This window comes from Pseudonaja textilis, chromosome Z (genome assembly GCF_049901715.1).
Source record: "Pseudonaja textilis isolate UNSWEBS1 chromosome Z, rPseTex1.2, whole genome shotgun sequence".
In the NCBI taxonomy this organism is placed as follows: Eukaryota; Metazoa; Chordata; class Lepidosauria; order Squamata; family Elapidae; genus Pseudonaja; species Pseudonaja textilis.
The window spans coordinates 118,288,049-118,311,193 of NC_142008.1; the positions used below are offsets into that span (position 1 = coordinate 118,288,049).

The following is a 23,145-nucleotide window of genomic DNA, read 5'->3' on the forward strand; positions in this document are numbered from 1 at the left end:
CTTTTTGTTGTAAACCATAGCACCTGGGAATTAGTTAGAATCTTCTCCGCATTTGCAAAGGGGGGTGGCGAAGAATCAGAAAGCTTCTCCTTATAAAGAAACATAGCCCAATACTTGGCAGATGGTCTTGTGAATATGAAATCCATAGTGAATTGTAAAGAATAATAAAGAATAATTCTGATGTGGCAAATGAAAAGGATTAGAAGATGAAGCATGTACAATTCAATTGTGATCCAAATTCCACCCAGTTTGTACCTACACAGCCAGGTACACAGAAGGATGTCATTTCACTGCCATCAAACATTTGTTTACTGTTATGTTTATTCAAATTGCCATGAATAACCAGTCTAAACACTTTGGAGAGAACTCAGACAACTGGATCAGTTGGGTTTTTTGTTTCAACCTATCTTTGAGTTGTATAGTGCATATAGTAAAGTGTGTATAGTCAAGGCTATGGTTTTCCCAGTTGCAACATATGGCTGTAAAAGTTGGACTATAAGGAAGGCTGAGCACCAAAGAATTGAGGCCTTTGAAATATGGTGCTAGAGAGGACTCCTGTGAGTCCCTTGGACAGCAAAAAAAATCAAACCGGTCAGTCCTAGAGGAAATCAATCCTGACTGCTCTTTAGAAGGCCAGATCCCGAAGATGAAACTCAAATACTTTGGCCACCTAATGAGAAGGAAGGATTCAATGGAGAAGAGCCTAATGCTGGGAACGACTGAGTGCAAAAGAAGAAGGGGATGACAGAGAATGAGGTGGCTGGATGGAGTCACTGAAGCAGTTGGCATGAGCTTAAATGGACTCATGGAACCTTGCCTATGGGGTCATGATAGGTCGGACATGACATCACAACTAACAACAACAAAAATTTAAAAAAATTAAAAATTTTGAGTTGAATTTCCACTTCTTGTCTGGGTCCTCTCTTAGTGAAATTCTTCTGGTACAATTCCCAGATTCTTCTACCAGGAGTTCACAGGATTACATTGTTCAAAATGTTGATCCACTGGATGGAACAGAAATTCCCTCTCAAAATCAGCTTCCTGTTTTTGCTCAGAAGAGCAGGCAAAATTAGGCAGTTTGGTTCTCCAACACAATAATACTGTACATGGCAGTGTACAAGGAGTTCAACTGAAGGGAAAACTCATTCTTAGAGTTGTCTGAAGCAAAGGTGGTGTGGCTTTGAAGACAATATGAAAATCATTTGCTTCCATCTTAGAGGAAGATTCTATTCTAACCCTTTCCCTGGAGGCTGGTGGACCCAGTCCCAACCATAGTTATTATCAGTGATGGAGACACAAGTAATTTTATAGAGCAAATTGAAATTTTGCCCTGATCTTACAATTCCAAGCCTTGATGAAAGAAGTTGAACATCAGAAAGGGACCATAAAGAAGTAAGAGAAATAAAAATTATAATTCACATTCATCAGGAAAAATAATCATATTGTTGCTTTCTCTAAAATTATCTACAGTACTCACATGGCTATCAGAGAAAAAAACAACAGCAAGAATTTCATAGTGTATTTTTAAATGATTTTTTTTTGCAATTTGACATATACAATTTGAAAAAATGTAAACATACAAGATGAGGACCCTGCTTTTAAATGGGGATAATTCATGATGATATTTACAAAAGCCTAGTGATGTATAACGAAGCTCTTGGAATGTAAAGTTCACTAGAGAACCTGCATTAATTTAGAGGGTCCTTCCTTCCTTCCTTCCCTTCCTTCCCTTCCCTTCCCTTCCCTCCCTTCCCTCCTTTTTCCTTGATAGCTGACAACCCACTACCCAGCCCTAATGCACATAACAAAATATGTTTGCACAGCCTTCTTCCATCTGAACTCTGAGAAAATTATCAAAATTTACTATCAGTGTAAATTACCTGAAAGTTGACTTCTTGAGTCCACAATTGAACTCTGTAAGAAGAATAAATATCACAGAAATGGCTTCCTTCCCCTATTGGAATTCCTCTCTGGATTTGGATGTTTCCTTGGGACTCAGAAAATTAGCCTAGTATAGGGAAGCAGATGTAAACTTGCTCTTCCTGACATTTTGCTTCCTTGCAGAGAACACGTGACTGTCCTCATGTTCCAGAATTAACAACATGTCTATGTAACCATGCCTTTAAGTACTACTGAGCTCCTTAATTTTTTTTCACAGCAGCACAGACATTGTCTCTTTTCTAATAGGGAAAATTAAACTGAGGGACAGAGAAAGATTTCAAAGAAAAGATGTTACAAAGATATCAGCAAGTATTATGGATGATTTCCAGAACTGTTCTTAAATATTGTAACCAGTTCAAACTCTTGTCCATTAAAGCCCCTCCAGAAGGTCCCTCTTCCATGGTTTCCATAATTTGCTTGAGCTCTATTTCATCATCTTTTCCCAACTTAAGCATATTGTTCAAATAAAAGCAACTGAAATTTTTATTTTGACTGGACTGAAAATTGTAGTGCTAGGAAGAAGAGAATACAATGGTTCTGAATAACATCTGCCAGCTCCCTCAGAACTCTCAGATATAATCCATCAGGTCCAGGTAATTTACATTCATCAAAGTCAGATAGGTGTTCATTTACTATTTTCTTGCTTATTTTAATTTTTATTTCTAGTCTGTCTTTTACAGTTATGTTTTTAGTAGGTTGGACTATAGTTTATTTTTGTGTGAAGTCTGATGCATAGTATGAGTTTAGCAGCTCTGCTTTGTCTCTATTGCCTGCAACTTCCTTGCCATCTTCTCTTTTTAGTGGACTGATTTATTATCTTTGACTTTTGTTGCAAACTTTGTTCATCCTGAGCTTTTGCTTTCCTGACTTCATCTCTGCAGATTTGGGCTATCTGCTGATATTCTGCCTTAGTTATGTGTCCCTCTTTCCATTTTTTGTAGGTATCCTTTTTATCTTTCAGTTTAGCAGATAGATCTTTATGCAACCATGCTGGTTTCTTCTTGGATTTCTTGTTTTTCTTTTTTTAGTTTTATTATGTTGGACTAGGCTTTTATGATCATATTTTTTCAGTATTTCCCATGCTTCTTGAGTTGTTTTCTCCTTTAGGCTATTTATCCATGAAAATTTTGCTTAGCCTCTCTGAGTTTTTTCAAATCAGCTCTTTTAAAGATTAAGACACTGGTTAGATTGTATTCTATTGCTTGTATTTGCATTATATTGAAGTCTAGTATGATGGTGTCACTCTCACCCAAGGTTCCAGCAACTTCAACTCCATCAATCACTTCTTTCTCTATTAGTAAGAATTAGATCCAGTATGTTTTTTCCTCTAATTCTTAAAGCCCTTTGGATAAGATGAGCCAGACATTTTCTGAATGCATTGTTTCCAGTTATTGTGAGATGCAGTCCATCCCTTTTCAGTAGCCCTTCATCTCAGCAATGCAGACCATGGTCTATGAAGCCAAAGTTCTGTTGACAACACCAGTTTTAAGCCAATGGTTCATTTTTAAAATCCTTTGCTCTCTCATTGGAAGTATAACTGAAAATACCACTTGTACTCCTAATTCTTTAATTTCTTCCCTAGCTGTTCATAATCTCTTGTTATAATCTTCAGATTCATGGTTGTGTCATTGGTCCCCACATATAGGAGAAGAAAGGGATAGTAATCTATGTGTTTGAACATTTTTGTAAGATACTCATCTTACAAAAATCTTACAACATTGATTTTTGCTTCAGGGAGACTATGTAACTGGCTAGATTGACTTCCTTGTCTGAAGACTATAGTCTCTGTTCCTTGAAGAATTGAATCTCTTATCACCAATATTCATCCTTTTCCTCTAAGGAAGGATGGAATAATTTTCTTCCTGTTGTAGAAATGGGGGCTTGTGCCTCTTTTTTTTTAAAAAAAGAAACTATTGATGAATGCTCTTTTGTGACGGTCTATATATTTTTCTCCTGGGGGAAAACTTTAAAAGTAATTGTTCAGTTTCAGAGGGGCTTCATTGGAATGGGCTAAGATAGATAGTAGGAGCTTTCTTCTTGGTTGTTTATTTTCCTCTAAGAATGACATGGTATCTTTAAAAAATCTTGGAGCAGTGGGGAGCTACCAGAGGATTTGAAAAAAGCTGATGTGGCTCCCATCTTAAAAAAAAGAAAAAAAAGGTGGGGCAACAGACCCAGGAAACCACAGACCAATCAGCTTAACTAAAATACCTGGGAAGATACTGGAAAAAATAATTTAAAAAACAGATTCATGAACATCTAGAAATTAATAAAATGTTAGTTATAATAAAATTATAATTTGTATCCAGCACAGGTTTGTTTAAAACAGATCATGCCATACCAAACGTATTTCATTCTTTGACAAAGAATAATATGGAGGGTACTAAGCACTGGGGTACCACAAGATTCTGTCTTTGGCCCAGTACTCTTCAATATCATCATAAATATCTTAGAGGAGGAAATTGAAGGGAACTCATCAAATTTGCAGATGATACTAAGCTGGCAGGAATAGCTAACACCCCAGAAAATAAGTTTAGAATCCAAAAAGATTTTGGCAGACTTAAACAATTGACCCTATCCAACAAAATGAAGTTTAATATGAAGAAATTTTACATCCAGAGACAAAAAAACCCCCAAAAGCACAAGTAATTAACTTTCTTTAAATGAGGTAATGTCAAAATATCTGTGCATCTTAGTGCTATGCAAAGGAAGGTGAACTGCATTTATTATTCATTGTAAAAATAACATACATTTCAAAAATGAAGCAACTTGTATTGCAAATTCCCCTCTCTACATTTTATTAGCAAGTGCACATTTAAACATCAGCCATTTATTCTCTCATCAAAAACAAACTAATTATCTCCTGTAGGCATCACCATATTTTCTTCATTAGGTGAAAACTTCCAAGACTGAACAGAAGGCTATTTCAAGTCAACAACAATCAATGTATCTTGAACCCCAAGGGATTGACAGAAGGATAATAATGGCCGTGGGTCAGAGTCATTGCAATGAGTTTCCTGCCTCTATTTTCCTCTTCAAAAATATATATTAATTTTATTCAAGACATGAATTTGCACTCTCATGGATCTTCAAATACCCAATGGTGGATTTTCTGATTAGTTGCATTCTCAGGTATAAACCTTTAATTAGTCACTATTGGAATAATACAACCTTTATTGTAGGATAGCATGAAAGGAGGAGACATTTTCAAGAGTGAAAATGTTGTTCCTCCTGATGTTCTTGATGAAGAAAATAGTGACTCTGAGCTGCCCAGCAAGTGATGCTTTTCTTGTTCCACATGAGTGGTACCAGCCTGGGGACATCATCATTGGTGGAATAGTGTCCCACACATATTATAACCTTTATGAAATTGTTTTTAAGGAACATCCATATATAACATCTTATGATGTATCAAAGTAAGGATTCTTTTTTCTTTTTCTTATCTTAATAAGTTTCTCAAAAATTGCTTATGAGAGTAAAAGGTTCTCATTATAAATGTATGTTTTATATCTAATCTAAGTGTCTCTAATCTAATCTATGCATTCTTTCGAATGCTTTTAGTTACAGGAGCATAAACCTTTTCCCTTTAATTTATGGTAAGGAGTTTGTCATACAATGTATGAAACTTTGGTGCAAAATATCTTGTGAAGAACATTTAGAAAGATTAAGGTAATTTTTTTTAAAAAAAAAAGTATTATCACTCTGAAGAAAACACATATACAATAAATGGCTATTACATCCTGGAATTGTTCATAATCTATATTTTGGGGGGAAAGTTAGAAACTAAATGGAGTTTCATGAAAAAAGTGTTATTTTTATTTCTTGTAGCAGATATTTGTTACAAATCATGTAAATAATGTAGAAAAGCACATTGAACTGTTTAAAAATTATTCCATATTTTAGAAAACCTATTACTTTCCTACCTTCATCAGAGGAAGAAATGTTTGTTATTTCATATAGAAATGGTGGCAATGCATGAGAATTTTTCCTTTTTCAACTGGGATATTGAAATCATTTTCAGTGTAATAATCAAATTCTACCAGCACATCCTTGCCTTGGCCTTTGCTGTGAAGAAGATCAATGAGGACTCCCAGATCTTACCTAACATCACTCTGGGATTCCACATCTATGACAGCTACTATGATTCAAGGATGACCTATCGCACTACTCTGGACCTACTTTTTAAATCCCAAGAATTTGTACCTAACTACAAATGTGATCACCAGAAGACTCTCATGTCTATCATTGGGGGACTGGATTTTGTCACATCATCTTATATAGCTGAAATTATAGGATTCTTCAAGATTCCACAAGTAAGTTCTGAAGGGGTTGAGCAGAAATTTCTTAATCTTATGTTTGTTATGGAATAATTAATGGGCATCCAAAATTATGCTTAGTTTCTGTCAAAGTGTTCTGCATAGCTTAAGATCCACTACTTGGCCTTACTTTCTGAAATGACAATGCCAGTTACAGGAAGTGATTATCAATACCAGAGAAAAGATTTGAATGGCTTCTACTGAAACAACTAATCTAGTACATGTCTTTAAAATATGTTCATGCAATGGGAACATTCTCAGAATAAAAAAGTTGGAAGGGACCTTGGAGGTCTTCTAGTCCAAGAAATGTATTACTATATTCTTAAAAGAATTCTAGAGGAAAAATGTTCCTTGGATATATTTTATATGAAAACAAGATAGGAAAATTAAATTTAATCTAAAGACTCAATAGAATACTATTGTATATTCTTTTAGCTGACATATGGCTCATTAGCCCAGGAGGAATTTCAGACCAGAATGCTCTCATCACTTTATTTCCTGGTCCCCAAAGAGGACCATCAGTACATTGGGATTATCCAACTGCTTCATCATTTTCAGGTGGACATGGATTGGGATATTTTCTGTTGATAATAATAATGGAGAAAATTTCTTACAGAAAATGCAGCCCTTACTTTCAGAGAATGGAATCTGCTTGGAGTTTATAGAAAGGCTTGCTCAACAATTCCACTTGGAAAGATTCACAGAATATTATCAAATAATCTCCATTATTTCCATTAATTTGATGAATAGCAAAGCCATCGTGTTTCTTGTTTATGGAGAAGTCTGGACAATTATATGGCTAAGATTTGTTACATTTCTGGTAGACCCTGAAAGCAAGGAAACTGCATTATTAAGAAAGGTGTGGATCATGACTGCGCAGATTGATTTTGTACTATCAGGCGTTCAAATCAGTTCGGATCTGAAGATGTTCCATGGGGCTATTTCCTTCACTGTTCATTCAACAGCAGTTGCAGGTTTCAAGGAATTTCTTCAGACCATAAATCCTCTTTCAGACTTCAGAGATGGCTTTCGGCAGAATGTTTGGGAACAGTCATTTGATTGTTCATTTCCAAAAGCTGAGTTACAAAAAATGCAGAGTAGGCAGTGCACTGGGGAGATGAAGTTGGAGGATCTTCCTGCACCTATATTTGAAATGGAAATGACTGGCCAAAGCTACAGTGTCTACAATGCTGTTCATGCTGTGGCTCATGCTTTGCAGGCTTTACACATGTTTGGGTTCAATAGGATGAAAACTAGGATGGATAAAAAAACTGATCTTCCAAATCTGCAGGCTTGGCAGGTATTCCCTTTGCATTTGATACCTATTTTAATTTCATTGAGCAGTTTGATGTAGAATTATGTTTTGAACCCATTCTGGAAAGTCTTGATATTTTCTGCATGTAGAATCCACTTATGTATGAGAAAAACATAGAAATACGGAAGAATTTCTTGACAGAACAATGAATTAATGCAAAAACTTGCCTTCAGAAATCCTGGATGCTACATAACTGGAGATTTTTATGAAGTGATGGGAGAGTCATTTGTCTAAATTGTTGTAGGGTCTTCTTTTTGAAACAGACCTCCCATGTCCCTTCCAACTCATTTATGTTGTGTTGCATAAAACAGATATAGAAAAACTGGTCTGTGTTGTTATTTTGTCATTCAGGTATTCTGCCATTCTGATCATCCAGAAACTGCTATAAAAATAATGGTTTAGGTGCAGGTAGGAGTTGATACAATGATCTATCTGCATAGAGATGAGTGGTTGAACAACTAGCCTTGTGGTGCAGCCAGAACAATCTGGAACTGAACATACTTGAAACCATAGAAATGGTGGTAGACTTTAGGAGATACCCTCTCATATTACCATATCTTACAATACTAGACAACAAAGTATCAATTTCTAGGTTTGTCCAATATCTAGTTTCTAACATATCTCAAGATACCTAACTTCAAAAATGCACAACAAAGAATGTTCTTTCTGTGCCAATTCAGAAAGCCCAAACTTCCCAAGGAGCTGCTGATATAGTTCTACAGAGAAATTATTGAGTCTGTCATCTGCACCTATATAACTGTCTGGTTTGGTTCTGCAACCCAACAAGACAGACATAGACTTCAGAGGATAATTAGGACTGCAGAAAAAACAATTATTTATTTTATTTTATTTGGTTTGTCAATTGCTTACAAGATAATAGGTATAAGTAAAAACATAGTTATGAATACATGGATACATATAAGAAAAATAAAACAAACAATAGGATAGAGATGGTAGGCACGTTGGTATGCTTATGCACGTCCCTTACAGAGCTCTTAGGAAAGAGCTGAGGTCAATAGTAGAAATTCTAAGGTTAAAGGTTTTGGGGTTTGGGGAAGAAACCACAGAGTCAGGTAGAGTATTCCAGACATTGACCAATCTGTTGCTGAAGTCATATTTCCTGCAATCAAGTTTTGTGCGATTAACCTTGAGTTTGTATCTATTGTTTGCTCTTGTATGGTTATGGATGAAGCTGAAGTATTCATTGACAGTTAGGATATTGCAATGTATGATTTTAATACTATACTTAGATCAGAGCGAAGGTAGCATAGTTCTAGGTTTTCTAGGTCTAAGATTTCAAGTCTTGTGGCATAAGGTATTCTGCAATGTGTAGAGGAGTAGAGAACTCTTCTTGTGAAATATTTCTGGACTTTCTCAACTGTGTTAATATCAGATATGTAATGTGGGTTCCAGACTGATGAGCTGTATTTGAGTATTGGTCAAACAAATGTTTTGTATGCTCTAGTTAGTAGTGTGATATTAGCAGAGAAAAAGCTATATACAATTAAGTTAACAACTCTTAATGCCTTTTTGGCTATGTAGTTACAGTAGGCTCTAGCACTTAGATCATTAGAGATGACTACTCCAAGAACCTTGACAGAGTTTGGATCATCACCAAGTCTTGACTATTCAGCCTGTATTTTATTTTCTGATTATTATTATTTTTTGCCAATATGTAGGACAGAGCATTTATTTGTTAAGATTTGAAGTTGCCACTTGTTTGACCATTCTGATACATAGTCGAGGTCTTTTTGAAGGGTAGCAGTTTTGTCTGTAGTGTTGAATAGCTTTACATCACCAGTGAAGAGAAGATAGTTGCTCTTGATATGATCACAGAGGTCATTTATGTAGAGTATGAAAAAAGTTGGTCCTAGAATACTGCCTTGGGGGACACCACTGTTGACAATTACAGAGTTTGACAGGACACTCCAAATATTGTTCATTTGTTATCTGTTTGACAGGAATGCTTCTATCTAGTTATGCAGGTGTCCAGAAATACCATAAGATTTTAATTTTAGTAGTTTGTTTTACACCACTGAATCAAAGGCATTACAGAAGTCTATGTACATTGCATCTATTGCTTTGCCCTAATAGAGTTGTGTAGTTCATATGTTTTTGCAGTGTAAGAGTTGTAGATTGCAGAATAGTTTTTTCCTGAAACCAAATTGTTTATTAGAGAGTAGGTTGTTTGTCTCTAAATGGAGGATAATGGATTGGTTAATAATGATAACATGATTTTACAGGTGATGCAGCATAAAGAGATTGGTCGGTAATTTTTCAACTAGGATGATGTCTCCCTTTTTGAAGATGGGGATGACTGTGGCTTGTGATCATAGTTTTGGAAAGGAGCTGATCTTGAAAGATTTATTTTTTTTAAACAAGTTTTATTGATTTTACAAACAAACAAACAAATCAAAACATCATTAAATATTAAAAACATAAAACCTCTTTCCATTGTAGATCTTTACAAGGCAGGAAACATATTGTTTTATATCACGTACTTATAATTTATCCCATTTCCATATAAACACATAAATTCCCTTTACCAAATTCCACATTGTTTCTCTTTAATCATTATTCAATCATATTTCCTTTCTATTTTATCTGCTATTCAATCATCACATTTATATTTTCCTCTGGCTTGTTTATAATTATTCTCATCTAGTCTTCCTCTGAGATTTTATTATTTAATTCTTAATTAAACACACACACATAAGATATAAACATAAAAACATAAAACTTTCTTCTAGAAAGTAACTTGGCCCCAGATTACCTCTTTTTGTATGGACTTCAATTGAATTCACGCTCTTCTTATATACCATTACCTATCTTATTTACCATTCTATATCTATTATATAACTCCTCTCCACTTTTGCCTCGTCTTAATTCTGTTTTATATATTTAATCTTGCTTTAAAGAAAAATATTTTTATATCTTTTGTCAATTTCTCCATTTACATCTGTCTCATTTCCAATTTAAAAAAGAATAGTTTCCCCTGGAATCACTAATCGGAGTATGATGTCTTTCTATCATTCCCCTAAATTAAAATTTAAAATAACACCTAAATCCCAATCAGATTCTGCTTAGTACATTCTACTATTTCAGAAACCAATACTACAATAATAAATCCATAACAGTCAACACATTAATCCATTAAACTCTATATTTAAACTAATATTTTAAACATTCCCTTTAGTATTTTATTAAAACTTAATATCATTCATTATTAAACCTTTTAAAGTTATACCTTGATATTTTAGTCTTTTATTAAATCTTAAAAAGTTCTGATTATCTACTTATAATACAAATACCACTATTACAATACTCATGTGTACTTTGCAGAATCCCCCCCCTTTTTTTAAAAAAAACCCATATATTACTCATTATCCCTAAAAAAAATTTTCTTTTTTCCATCTTGTTTTATATCTTTGTAACTTTTTCCCCCTTTTCCCTTTCCTTCTTAACCAACCTAAACTTTTTACCTCCTCCTCTCCAAACCTCTGCCTTCTTGATTTCCCCTTTCTGTTGCATTCCTCTTTCCTTTTGCTTTCTAGCATTCTGTTGTTTTTGCATCTTCTTTTTCTCTTTCATAAACATTTTTTTTATTTCTTAAGTCCTTCCTTTTTGCTCCTCTCTTTCTCCTTTCTTTCTTAGTCACACCGTTTAGTTCATTAAAAATGGCTTCTTCTTCCTCGGCTTCTTCCAGCTGTTGTTTAATTTGCTGACACATGACAAGCGCCATATCTAGGAAACAAAGGGCTTCTCCCATAACATCTTTGCCTTTTTTCTTTATTTTTAAATATTGTTTTTTTAGTTCATCAAGAGATAGCGCCATTTTGAACTGTTTCTTCTTCTCTTTCTGTATCCTCTTATTATTATTAAGCCAATCAGTTATTTCCAAACTTAAAACAGTTCCCAAAAGTCCCAAAATCCCGCAGTCATCAAACAGTCCAGGCAGAGTACAAGCTTCTTCTTTTTACAATTTCTCTTCTCGGGGTGAAGTCAAATTAGGGAAAGCAGAAACATCCAATCTGTGCTTTAAATCTTTCTTAGAATTAATTTCTGTTCTCTTTATCTTCAAGGCATCTCCTCCAGCAAAATCTTAGAGTAAAGGTTTATTTTCCCAAGCCTCTCCCTTCCCACTTATAACAAAGGAGTTTAGGTTTTACCTTCTATCAAAAGGCTGGTTTCCCTTGTCCATTTGTTAATTCCATAAGGGAGGGAGAGTAATTTCCCCTTTTCGTCACTTTTCTTCGCAGCTGAAAACATCAATTGGGAACATTATAGCTTCCAAGCCAATACTTTCCCAGGTGTTAAATATGTCCTTAAGGTCCCAGTTCGACCAAGAAAAAACTTTCGTTTTAAAACTCCTTCCTCCTGCACATTCTTTATCCAGTTGCCGGCTTCTTTATTTTATTTTTTTATTTTATTTTATTTGTCAATTGTTTACAAGATAATAAGTATAAGTGTATACATAGTTATGAATACATGAAATGGGTACATATAAGAAAAATAAAAGAAAAATAAAAGAAACAATAGGACAGGGACGGTAGGCACGTTGGTGCACTTATGCACTCCCCCTACAGACCTCTTAGGAAAGGGGTGAGGTCAATAGTAGACAGTCTAAGGTTAAAGTTTTTGGGGTTTGGGGAAGAAACTACAGAGTCGGGTAGAGTATTCCAGACATTGACCACTCTGTTGCTGAAGTCATATTTCCTGCAATCAAGCTTGGTGCGGTTAACCTTGAGTTTGTATCTGTTGTGTGCTCTTGTGTTGTTATGGTTGAAGCTGAAGTATTCATTGACAGGTAGGACATTGCAATGTATGATTTTATATACCATGCTTAAATCAGACCGAAGATGGCGTAATTCAAGGTTTTCTAGTTCTAGAATTTCAAGTCTGGTGGCATAAGGTATTCTACAAGGAGTAGAGGAGTGGAGAACTCTTCTTGTGAAATATTTCTGGACTTTCTCAATTGTGCTAATATCAGATACGTAATGTGGGTTCCAGACTGATGAGCTGTATTCAAGTATTGGTCTAGCAAATGTTTTATATGCTCTAGCTAGTAGTGTGATATTACCAGAGAAAAAGCTACGTAAGATTAGGTTAACAACTCTTAATGCCTTTTTGGCTATGTAGTTGCAGTGGGCACTAGCACTTAGATCATTAGAGGTGAGTATTCCAAGGTCCTTTACAGAGCTTGGATCATCAACAAGATCTTGACTATTCAGCTTGTATTTTATTTTCGGATTTTTTTGCCAATATGTAAGACAGAGCATTTATTTGTTGAGATTTGAAGTTGCCATTTATTTGACCATTCTGATACACAGTCAAGATCTTTTTGAAGGGTAGCAGTATTGTCTGTGGTATTGAACAGCTTTACATCATCAGCGAAAAGAACGCAGTTGCTCTTAATATGATCACAGAGGTCATTTATGTAGAGTATGAAGAGAGTTGGTCCTAGAACACTGCCTTGGGGGACACCACTATTGACAGGTACAGAATTTGATAGGACACTCCCAATTTTGACCATTTGTTGTCTGTTTGACAGGAATGCTTCTATCCAGTTATGCAGTTGTCCAGAGATACCATAGGATTTTATTTTTAGTAGTAGTTTGTCATGTACCACTGAATCAAAGGCTTTACAGAAGTCTATGTAGATTGCATCTATTGTTTTGCCCTGATCAAGTTGTGTAGTCCATATGTTTTTGCAGTGTAAGAGTTGCAGATTACAGGATAGTTTTTTTCTGAAACCAAATTGTTTATTGGAGAGTAGGTTGTTTGTCTAAAAACCACTGCTCCACCGTCTTGAGAGAAGGGGGTTATTGCTGGCTGGGAGGGGGTGACGATACCCCTCAACCCCTGTCCGGATCCCTCCCTTTCTTCAGCTGCCCCAACATGCCAGCCTTAGCCTCCAAATCCATCAGGATTGGAGGCACCAAGGCAGCTAGCACAGCAGGGATCGCAGAGAAAGCGAATCCCTGCTGTCACCAAAGCCGACAAACTGGAAGTCAACCGCAAAGGAGCTGATCCTGAAAGATTTCTTGAATATTATGCTTCGGCTATGGCAGTGGATAGCTTTTTAAAGAAGTATGCACATATTCTGTCTGGTCCAATAGATAGAGATGGTTTTAGATTGTGTAGTGCTTTTTCAACATTGTCTACTGTAAAATCAATATGTATTAGATCATTGTAGTTGTCTGTGGTTTGACTAGGAAATACTGGGCATGATCCATTGCTGTTTACAAATACTGAGCCAAAGAATGTGTTAAAGAGATTGGCTTTAATGTGTCATTGTTGCAGTCTTTACCATTAGGTCCTTTCAGGGGTGGGATGGACCTTGAGTCTTTTAGTTTGTTGTTTACAAAATTGAGGAAAGCATGGGTGGAATTGATGCATAGAAGGTTTTCCTCTTCTTTATTACTACCCACCTGCCTTCAATCGAGGTCCTGTATACTGAACGAGTCAAAAAGAGGGCTGTGAAAATATCAGCAGACCCCTCAAATCTTGGACATAAACTGTTTCAACACCTACCCTCAAAACAATGCTATAGAGCACTGCACACAGAACAACTAGACACAAAAACAGTTTTTTCCTGAATGCCATCACTTTGCTAAACAAATAATTTATTCAACACTGTCCAACTATTTACTAAGTCTGCATACTGCTACTATTAATCTTCTCATCATTCCTATCCCCTATCCCCTCCCACTTGTGTCTGCATGACTGTAACTTTGTTGCTTGTATCCTTCAGATTTATATTGACTGTTTCCTAGTATGATTTAATTGCTTATTTGTACCCTATGACTATCATTAAGTGCTGTACCTTATGATTATTGACAAATGTATATTTTCTTTTTATGTACACTGAGTGTATATGCAACAAGACAAATTCCTTGTGTGTCTAAACTCAGGTGGCCAATGAAGAATTCATTCATTTAATAAATCATTGCACAATAATAGTTAGCTAAAATGATAATTTACATTATTTTTCTTTGTCTTATCCAAAAAATAATCAATTCTCCAAGAAATTTGTGTGGCTCATGATGTCTTCATGGGTGACAAGCTGAGCTTTCTGTCCCTAGATTTAGAGTAATGAAGTGGTGGTCCTTCTTAGATGTAGCATGCATAGTTTGAAACCACTCTATGTTTACAATAATCTCTGCTTCTCATTTATCTATCAAGGAATGTTTAAATCTCAGATTCTAAAATCAGGCTAAAAGAAATTAATCAGACTCTCAAATAGCTTTGTACCAATGAGGAAATATTAGGTATGATCTTTCTTGAATTAGTTGTTTAAGTAGTGAACATAAAACAAAATTGGATGACCTTACATGAGTCCAAAAGCTTATTTTCATTGTGCTTCAGTTCATTCCTATCTTTCCTTAATATAATATCAAATAAATAATGGAGTGGACATGAACATTTCCATTCAATATTGATTATCAAATTTCTAAGCATACATGTTTAATAATAGTTATTGGAATATGAAAAATGAAAGTTGAACATGTTGTTCTCTTCTCTGTTATATTGCTTTCAATTGCCTCTCTCTTCTTTTCCCTTTCAATTAGCTCCATTCATTTCTTCAAGGGATTTCTTTTAACAATTCAGCTGGGGAGAGAGTGTTCCTGAATGAGAAAGGAGAAGCAACAGGTGGATTCGACATCACCAACTTGATCACTTTTCCAAACAGATCCTTTGAGAGAATTAGAGTTGGAAAGTTGGATCTACAGGCTCCAAAAGGGAAGGAATTATGGATTGATGACAATGTGATTGTCTGGAATCCAGATTTTAACCAGGTATCGAATTAGTGAATTGTCCATGCCTTAATCCATTATGATCCCATATGGAATCTAGTCTCTTTCAAAATTTGAATTCGGGATTTTAAAGAAACAAGGGAGTATTGTTTTCAAATGTTGTTGATGATTAATCACTCATTAATGATATTAGAATATGGCTCACCCCAAAATGAAGGGCCAGCATTATTTTGTATGCATGCAGTTAAATTAAAGCCTGCTCTCAAAATTTGGGCCTATTTAAGTGAATGCATGGCATTTACAACATGAGGTGAGGAGGCATGGGTGGGGGGTAAGGCGGAGGGAGGAGGAAACTTGCCCAATGCATCTCACATTGTCTATAGGATCACATGCCCTTCCTTCTGTAATCTGCTTCTTTTGATCCTTGCTTTCCCTGCCACAGTAATCACACATCCAAAGCCACTTGCCACCTTCCCCCCACATTTTCTTTCTCACACACAACAAAAGATAGCCAGAAAAAGAAAGGGAGAATGGGAGGGGGAGGCACTTTTGAACACGTTCAGGACTTTTCACATTGAAATGATCAGCCCCTGCTCTCTCTCTCTCTCTGTGTGTGTGTGTGTGTGTGTGTGTGTGTGTGTGTTGAGGGGTTGTTTCTGGCACAATTAGGGAAAAGTGGGGGTGTATTGGAATATATTTTCCCTGTGAGAATAGGAAATGCAATGCTTGTAGAGTGTGATTTATCCAGGCTGCCCTCTCCTGTTATCTCTGCAGCCTTTGGGGAAACTTGTGGGGAAAGATTAGGTTCATTAAGATATGCTTCTCTGGTGGATTTTTTTAATTTTCCCAATTTGGGGTGATGTCCATTCTCCTCTATCCTTTTCTCCTCTGCTTTTTCTCTTTGGCTCACAGCTTCCAGATGTTCCCAGTCTCTGAACACACACACACACAGTGGGGGGCTTTACAAAGCAACATCCCAATTTATTAAAAATCCACCAAACAACACTTTTGTAACTTACCAACTACATGCCAAATCCAAACCACCACCCCTTTTTTCCCCTCCAAGGACTGGTATGTGTCAAGACAATCCACACAACTTTGATCTGAGCTGTTTACAAGAGGACAAATGGTCAATTAAGGAAACAAAAAGAGGAAGAGAGGAAGAGGAAGAGATACCCTACAAGTCTGTCTTTTGCAGGAAGATGCAAATCTGAAGTTAGGTTATTTGCAGTTAGATTATATAACTTGAGTAAGAGTTTGGAAGATAAGAATGCTATCATTTCTCCACATGCTCTGTAGCCATTTGGAGACTAGATAAACTCTGGAAACTGTGAGCCAAAAAGAAAAGGCAGAGACTAGAAGAGATTGAACACACCTCCCCCAGCAAGCAAAATGGGAAAGTAAAAAATCCACCATAGAAGTGTATCTTAGAAAAATGTAGGTCTCAATGTAGATTTGGAAAATTGGGAAAAAATGTGGGGACTAAATTACAAATTAACCATATCCACAGCATACAGAAAAACCTCTATAAAATGTTCTACAGGTGGCATCTACCCCCTCTAGATTGGTTTAAATGTTTAATTTAAATCTAAATTGTTGGAAGTGAAGGGAAGAAAAAAGCACTTATTTTCATATCTGGTGGACATGCCTGGAAGTGAAGAAATACTGGAATACAAACAGAAAATGGCTAGCGGAAATTATAAAACAGAAAATTGAATTTAATCCAGATTTTTTTATTAGGTATAATAACACAAAATGAAATTAAAAAGATAGATACACTATATTACATATACTTACAGATGCAAGGATTTTGTATGCGCAAGAATACCATCAGAGGGCATGGTTATAAAGAAAATAATAGACTATATAGAGATGGACAGGGTAACATTGAACTTAAAAGATAAAGAAGATTCAATATGTTATAGAGCCTGGGATGCCTGGTATGAGTGGTTTAGAAATAAAAAGAAAATAAAATGGCAATTAGGAAAAGAATGAGGAAGTGTGTAAATATGTATATATGTTATAGAAAAGATTGAACTGTAAGATGAAATATATTGATTTATAACAAGAGTAAGATGTAATGGCAATGGAATAAGTAAGGATATATTGAAAAATGTAAGGAAATGTAAAATATGTCTTGATGTTGAAAACAATGTATATAGTTTATTTTATGTTGTTAAACTTTGGAAAATTAATAAAATATTAAAAAAAGAAAAAGAAGTGTATCTTAGTGAACCTAACCTTTCCCCACAAGTTACAGGTAGACAAGAAAGGGTGTGGGTGGGGCACTCCTTACAGCCACTAAAGAAGCAAGGGAGCATGCAGGGGGGAAATTAAGACACCCCTCACAAAGACTGCCTATCCGTTTTTTCAGGGGTCTAAAAAAAATAAGGCTCAGACTTATTTTCTGAGAAACACGATACAATACAAAAACCATTTTTGCAGATTTGGTTTGTATTTCTATTTTAAATCACAGGAGAGATTGTCAACAAGTGTTATTATTTTCTCACCCTGTCCTTCAAACACACAATTTTGTACATCATTCTAATTATTACTTTTCAAAAAATTCCTACATTTTTATCTATACTTTGGCAAATAAAAAAATATCCCCCCTTAAACGCTAAAAAATGCAAACTCTGTTAAATATCTCCAGTTTCAAAACTTTCTATGCTTATCACCAGATTCCTCCACTTTCACGTTGCAATGACCCTTGTTTCCCTGGATCCTGGAAGAAAAGAATTGAGGGGGGTCAGTTCTGCTGCTATGACTGCATTCCATGCCCAGAAGGGAAGATTTCCATTCAAAATGGTAGGGTTAGGAATTCTACCATTTTTCATTAGACTTAAGCAAACTTTAATAAACTACTTGGATGTATAAACTTAATAATGTGATTTTCAATAAAATGGAATAGCAAGAAAGGAGAATATTTGGAGCTCAAGTTTGAAATGAGGAGTCATTGGTGCTCTTGGATCTTGCTTCCTTTCTTGCAAATGTTTAATTACCCTAACTAGGTAACATCATCCATGCTAGTAAAGAGTGCTGTTCGCTAGTACTTTTGTGAGTATCCAGTGAAAAGACTTTATTTATACAAGCCCAAAAGAACTGCATCAATACAGAAGAGCAAAAAAAGGAATATACACACACGCAACTTTATCAAAATGTCCCTGATAACTCAACCATCTATAACACAATCAACACAAACCCTAAAAATAATTACAATGCCATACATAAAGAATGTCTCAAAAGCTACCAACAAACTCTACAATAGCATGGAATCAGTAAGGCACAGAATCCAACTGCAACCCTTCAAAACATCCTAAGCAAATTAAAGGACCCAGCAGTCCTAGAAGAAAAAACAGTAGTCACCTACATCATAAATGTAAGGATTGCAACAACCACTATGTAGGATGAACAGGCAGAAAATTGGCAGAATGCATCCCTGAACATTAACTAGCAGTCAGAAGACATGATGAAAACTCTTCCATTTCACAACATATAGACAGACTTAACCATAGTTTCAATTGAGAAAATGTGATCATGCTATACCAAGCCAAGTCCAAAAACCACAGGGAATTTCTAAAAGCTTGGCACTCTGACAAATTGACCAGTAGTAGACACATAGACATGAACAACATTTATATACTGTGCAAAAGAGACACTCAACCAGCCCAAAAGAGAGCAAAAAGACTCTAACAGCTCTCCACCGGTAATTAGCAACCAGATTAGGATAGATTAACTCCAAGATTAATCAGACCAACAATCAAGTAAACAATACCCCAGTCAAAAGCTGCCAAAGAGCCATCCACAAAGAGCCCAATCTCTAAGACTTACCCCACCCACACAGACAGGCAAGAGACGAGACAATAAACTGAGAGCATACAGCACTTCTTACTAGAACAGATGATATTAACTAGCTAGGGTAATAAAATGTCTGCAAGGCAACAAGCAAGCTGAGAGAGCACTGAGCACCCCTCGATAATATGGAATGCCCAGATGAACAAATATCCTTGATTTTCTTTCAAGATATGGAAGATTGTTTTGAATGTTCAGAAGATCATTATCCAAATAAAGAAAAGAAAGGATGTATCCTGAAACTGCTGGTTTTTCTAACTTTTGAAGAAACCGTAGGAATTGGTTTAACCTCAGCAGCACTTGGTTTTTTCTTCTTGACATCATGGGTACTTGCAACATTTATTAAGTACAGGAATACTCCCATTGTCAAAGCCAACAACCGCTCCATTACCTACACCCTCCTTGTCTCTCTTATGCTCTGTTTTCTTTCCTCTTTGCTCTTTCTGAGCCAGCCTGGCAAAGTGACTTGTCTTCTCCGACAATCGATGTTTGGCATCACTTTCTCAGTGGCCATTTCTAGTGTACTGGCCAAAACCATGACCGTGGTTGTTGCCTTCATGGCCACAAAACCAGGATCTCAAATGAGGAGATGGGTGGGGAATAGATTGGCTATCTCTACTATTCTTTCCTGCTCTTTCTTCCAAGCGTTCCTTTGTATTTTTTGGTTGTCGACATCTCCCCCATTCCCTGAATTGGACATGTATTCAGAGCTCCAAGAAATAATTTTACAGTGCAATGAGGGGTCAGCTTTCTTCTTCTACTGTGTCTTGGGCTACATGGGTATCTTGGCCATTGCCAGCTTTATTATGGCTTTCCTTGCCCGTAAATTACCAGACAGATTTAATGAAGCCAAGTTCATCACCTTCAGCATGTTGGCCTTTTGTAGTGTGTGGATCTCCTTCTTTCCTGCCTATCTGAGCACAAAAGGAAAAGCCATGGTAGCTGTGGAGGTCTTCTCCATCTTGGTTTCCAGTGCTGCTTTACTGGGATGCATATTCTTGCCAAAATGCTACATCATTGTTTTTAGGCCTGACCTCAACCACAGGGAGCAAATCACAAAGAGGAATTAGTACCCAATGTGGTCTTTCTGTTTCAGCAGAAGGGTTGAAAAAAGAAAGACTGCTTTCTATAGGAAACTTATATAAATCTTATATAAGTTTAACTCTACCAATACATCTATTTCTGGATCAATCTGTTATCATATATGAATAATATGGGAAATGTACTGAGATGAAAATAAATGCATTTTTCTTTCTGTCTCATGCTTTATTCAAAGTGTATGGTGACCCATGATCATAACAAACAGTAATTTGAATCAGTTTACAATAAGAAGTCTGGCATTTTTAAAGAAAATCTGCTGAAATTCAGCTCAAATCAGAAAAATGTATATACCTCTCTCTGATTACAAACTATATCAAGAGGGAAACATCAGGAAGGGTTAAAAAAAAAGAACTTGTACTCCTTGAACAAAGAGGTGAGAGGTGGCTCAACTGAGTGTTGGCCCAATTGAGAGGTGACCCAGTGGAGAGGCAGCCCAGTGGCCCAGACTGACATGTCAGTTGAGCCAATGTGGTACAAACAGAGGAAACTGAGCAGTAGTGACAGTAGACCAGCAACTGTGTGCAGCATGACAGACCTTGAGCAGCAGCAGTGCAGAGCTATGTGGTGGAGGAGTGAAGCACCCTGAGCAGCACTAAGAGCAATGCAGTGGACAAGCAAAGGCTGAGAGCAGTGGAGAGGGCTAACTGATCACCAGCACCCACTGCAGCAGGTGATCAGCACCTCTTATCTAAAAACTATGGCAGTGAACAGTCAGCCAAAAGGCAAGAAAGCAGGAAAAAAAAAGATATGTACAAAACACTTCTGAACATGAAGAAAAAGGATAAACTTTCAAGTTCAGGTAGTATATGGCTAAGAGCAATATACTCTAGAAAAAAGCCTGAGTCTTCAAATAAAAAAAAGTACCTGTTAATTCATAAAGGGTCAAAAAGTCCAGTAATTTTTTAGATTTTTAAAATTCCTGAATTCCCTTTCTTAAGAAAAAATACTTTTCATTTTTTAATTTTTTTATTTCAATTTTTAACTTCCTCATACTAATTTTAATCTTTTTTTTTTTTTTTTTTATATAAACTTTATTAGTTTTACTTTTAAAAAACAACAACAACACAGCTACAAAGTATATACAACAAAAGGCAGAACAGGTCTTGGCATGGGCCAAGAGGGAAAGAGAGGAAAGCTTGAGAGAGGAAAGAGGGAAAGGGAAGGGAAGGGTGGGGGGGGAAAGTGGGGATAACAGAAGTAGAGAAAACAATTATAATAAAACCATATTTTTGTGACTGTCTGTAAGGTCTTTTCTTCTTCCAGACTATCGTCGGCAGTGCTTTTCTTTATCTCTGCCTCGGAGGCCTCGGCCTTAATTTTCTTAGAGGTGATCTATCTTTGATTAAGCCAAATGTACAAAGGATTCCAATTGCTATAATAGGTTGAAGATTCTTTATTTTTAATGCTTGGGTTAGTTTGTCCATTTCGCGCATTGTAAGATTTTCTGAATAACCATAAGATCAGTGGGGATAGAGGGTAGTTTCCAGCACTGGGCAAATGCCAGTCTGGCGCGGTTAAGATGTGGATTGTAATATACTTTGACTTTTTGGATATTTGTTTATCAAAAATTCCTAGAAGGAAGGACTCTGGTTGTACTCAATTTGTTCCATGGTTATTTCCTCTAGCCAGTGCCTAATTTTTTGCCAGTACTTCTGGGTTTCCTTGCATGACCACCACATGTGAAAGAAGGTACCTTCTATGTATTGACATTTCCAACACTTGGGGCTCGTGTTGGGGTGCATCTTCGCCAATCTCGAAGGGGGCAGGTGCCATCTATAAAACATTTTATATCAGTTTTCTTTATAAGCTGCTGATTTCATGATCTTAATGTTCCTGTTCCAGATCTTTTCGCATTCTGCTAGGGTAATGCTCCGACCCACATTTCTGCTCCACGCAATCATATTTCCCTTGACAATTTCTTGTTCTTAATCTTTTTTCAACTGTTAAATATCAGTTTTAATTTAATGTTCTTTTTTCATTTTTTTCAATTTTAAAATTCTGTTTAGTTTTTATTTAAAAAATTTCATTTTTAAAAAATTTTAAATTTATTTTTTCATATAAAGATTTATAAAACACTTTGATTATTTTAAAAGTAAAAAAAATATTTAACAAAAGAAAAAAGAGACACTTAAAATAGGGAAGATAGTAATGAATTTTTCAAGACAGAGAACAAAAGGTCAAGAACTCAAGATCTATTGTAAGATGACAGTTTGGGATGCAGAAAATATTGAAACAAATAAAAAAATGTGGAAATAGAGACTGAAACTCTAGTGATTTGCAAAGTGTACCATATGTTTCAGCATGCATTCACAGAAGGCCAGAACTATGTATGTATCAAATGTAAACTACTTGAATTACTAGAAGAAAAAGTAAAGGCAACTCTAGCCACTCTGAAACTCAATGAACAAATTGAGAAATCCCAACCTAAATAAGGAGACTACCCCAAAATAATGCACAATAGGGAGCAAAAAGCTTCTTTAAAAAGATGACCCCATATATGAATATAAAGAAGATAACTGATACACCAAAATTGAACACATTAGGGAAAAACAGCTTCCACTAAAAAAAAAAAAGAGTTTATGTACATATCTAAAGAGCAAAACCAATGGAAACATGTCACTCTTAGAAGAAAAATCCAACCACCCAAGAGTAAAGCCCCTACTATCTATCTTAGCCCATTCCAATAAAGGAATTGAACATGGATTACTACCCTTTTCTTCTCCTACACGTGGGGGCCAATGACATAACCATGAATCTCAAGATTATAATAAGAGATTACAAACAGCTATGGAAGAATGTTAAAGAATTAGGAGTACAAGTGGTATTTTCATCTATACTTCCAACAAAAGGCCAGCATCCAATG

At 35.9% G+C, this 23,145-nt stretch overlaps 1 protein-coding gene across 1 annotated transcript; it reads left to right on the top strand.

Moving 5' to 3' along the window:
- Positions 1 to 7,125: 7,125 nt before the first annotated feature.
- Positions 7,126 to 20,251, top strand: LOC148124334 (vomeronasal type-2 receptor 26-like). Its single transcript, XM_087916207.1, has 4 exons — positions 7,126 to 7,557; positions 15,144 to 15,371; positions 18,011 to 18,137; positions 19,353 to 20,251. The coding sequence occupies exons 1-4, from the start codon at positions 7,126 to 7,128 to the stop codon at positions 20,249 to 20,251; spliced, it is 1,686 nt and encodes a 561-aa protein (XP_087772333.1).
- Positions 20,252 to 23,145: the final 2,894 nt, after the last annotated feature.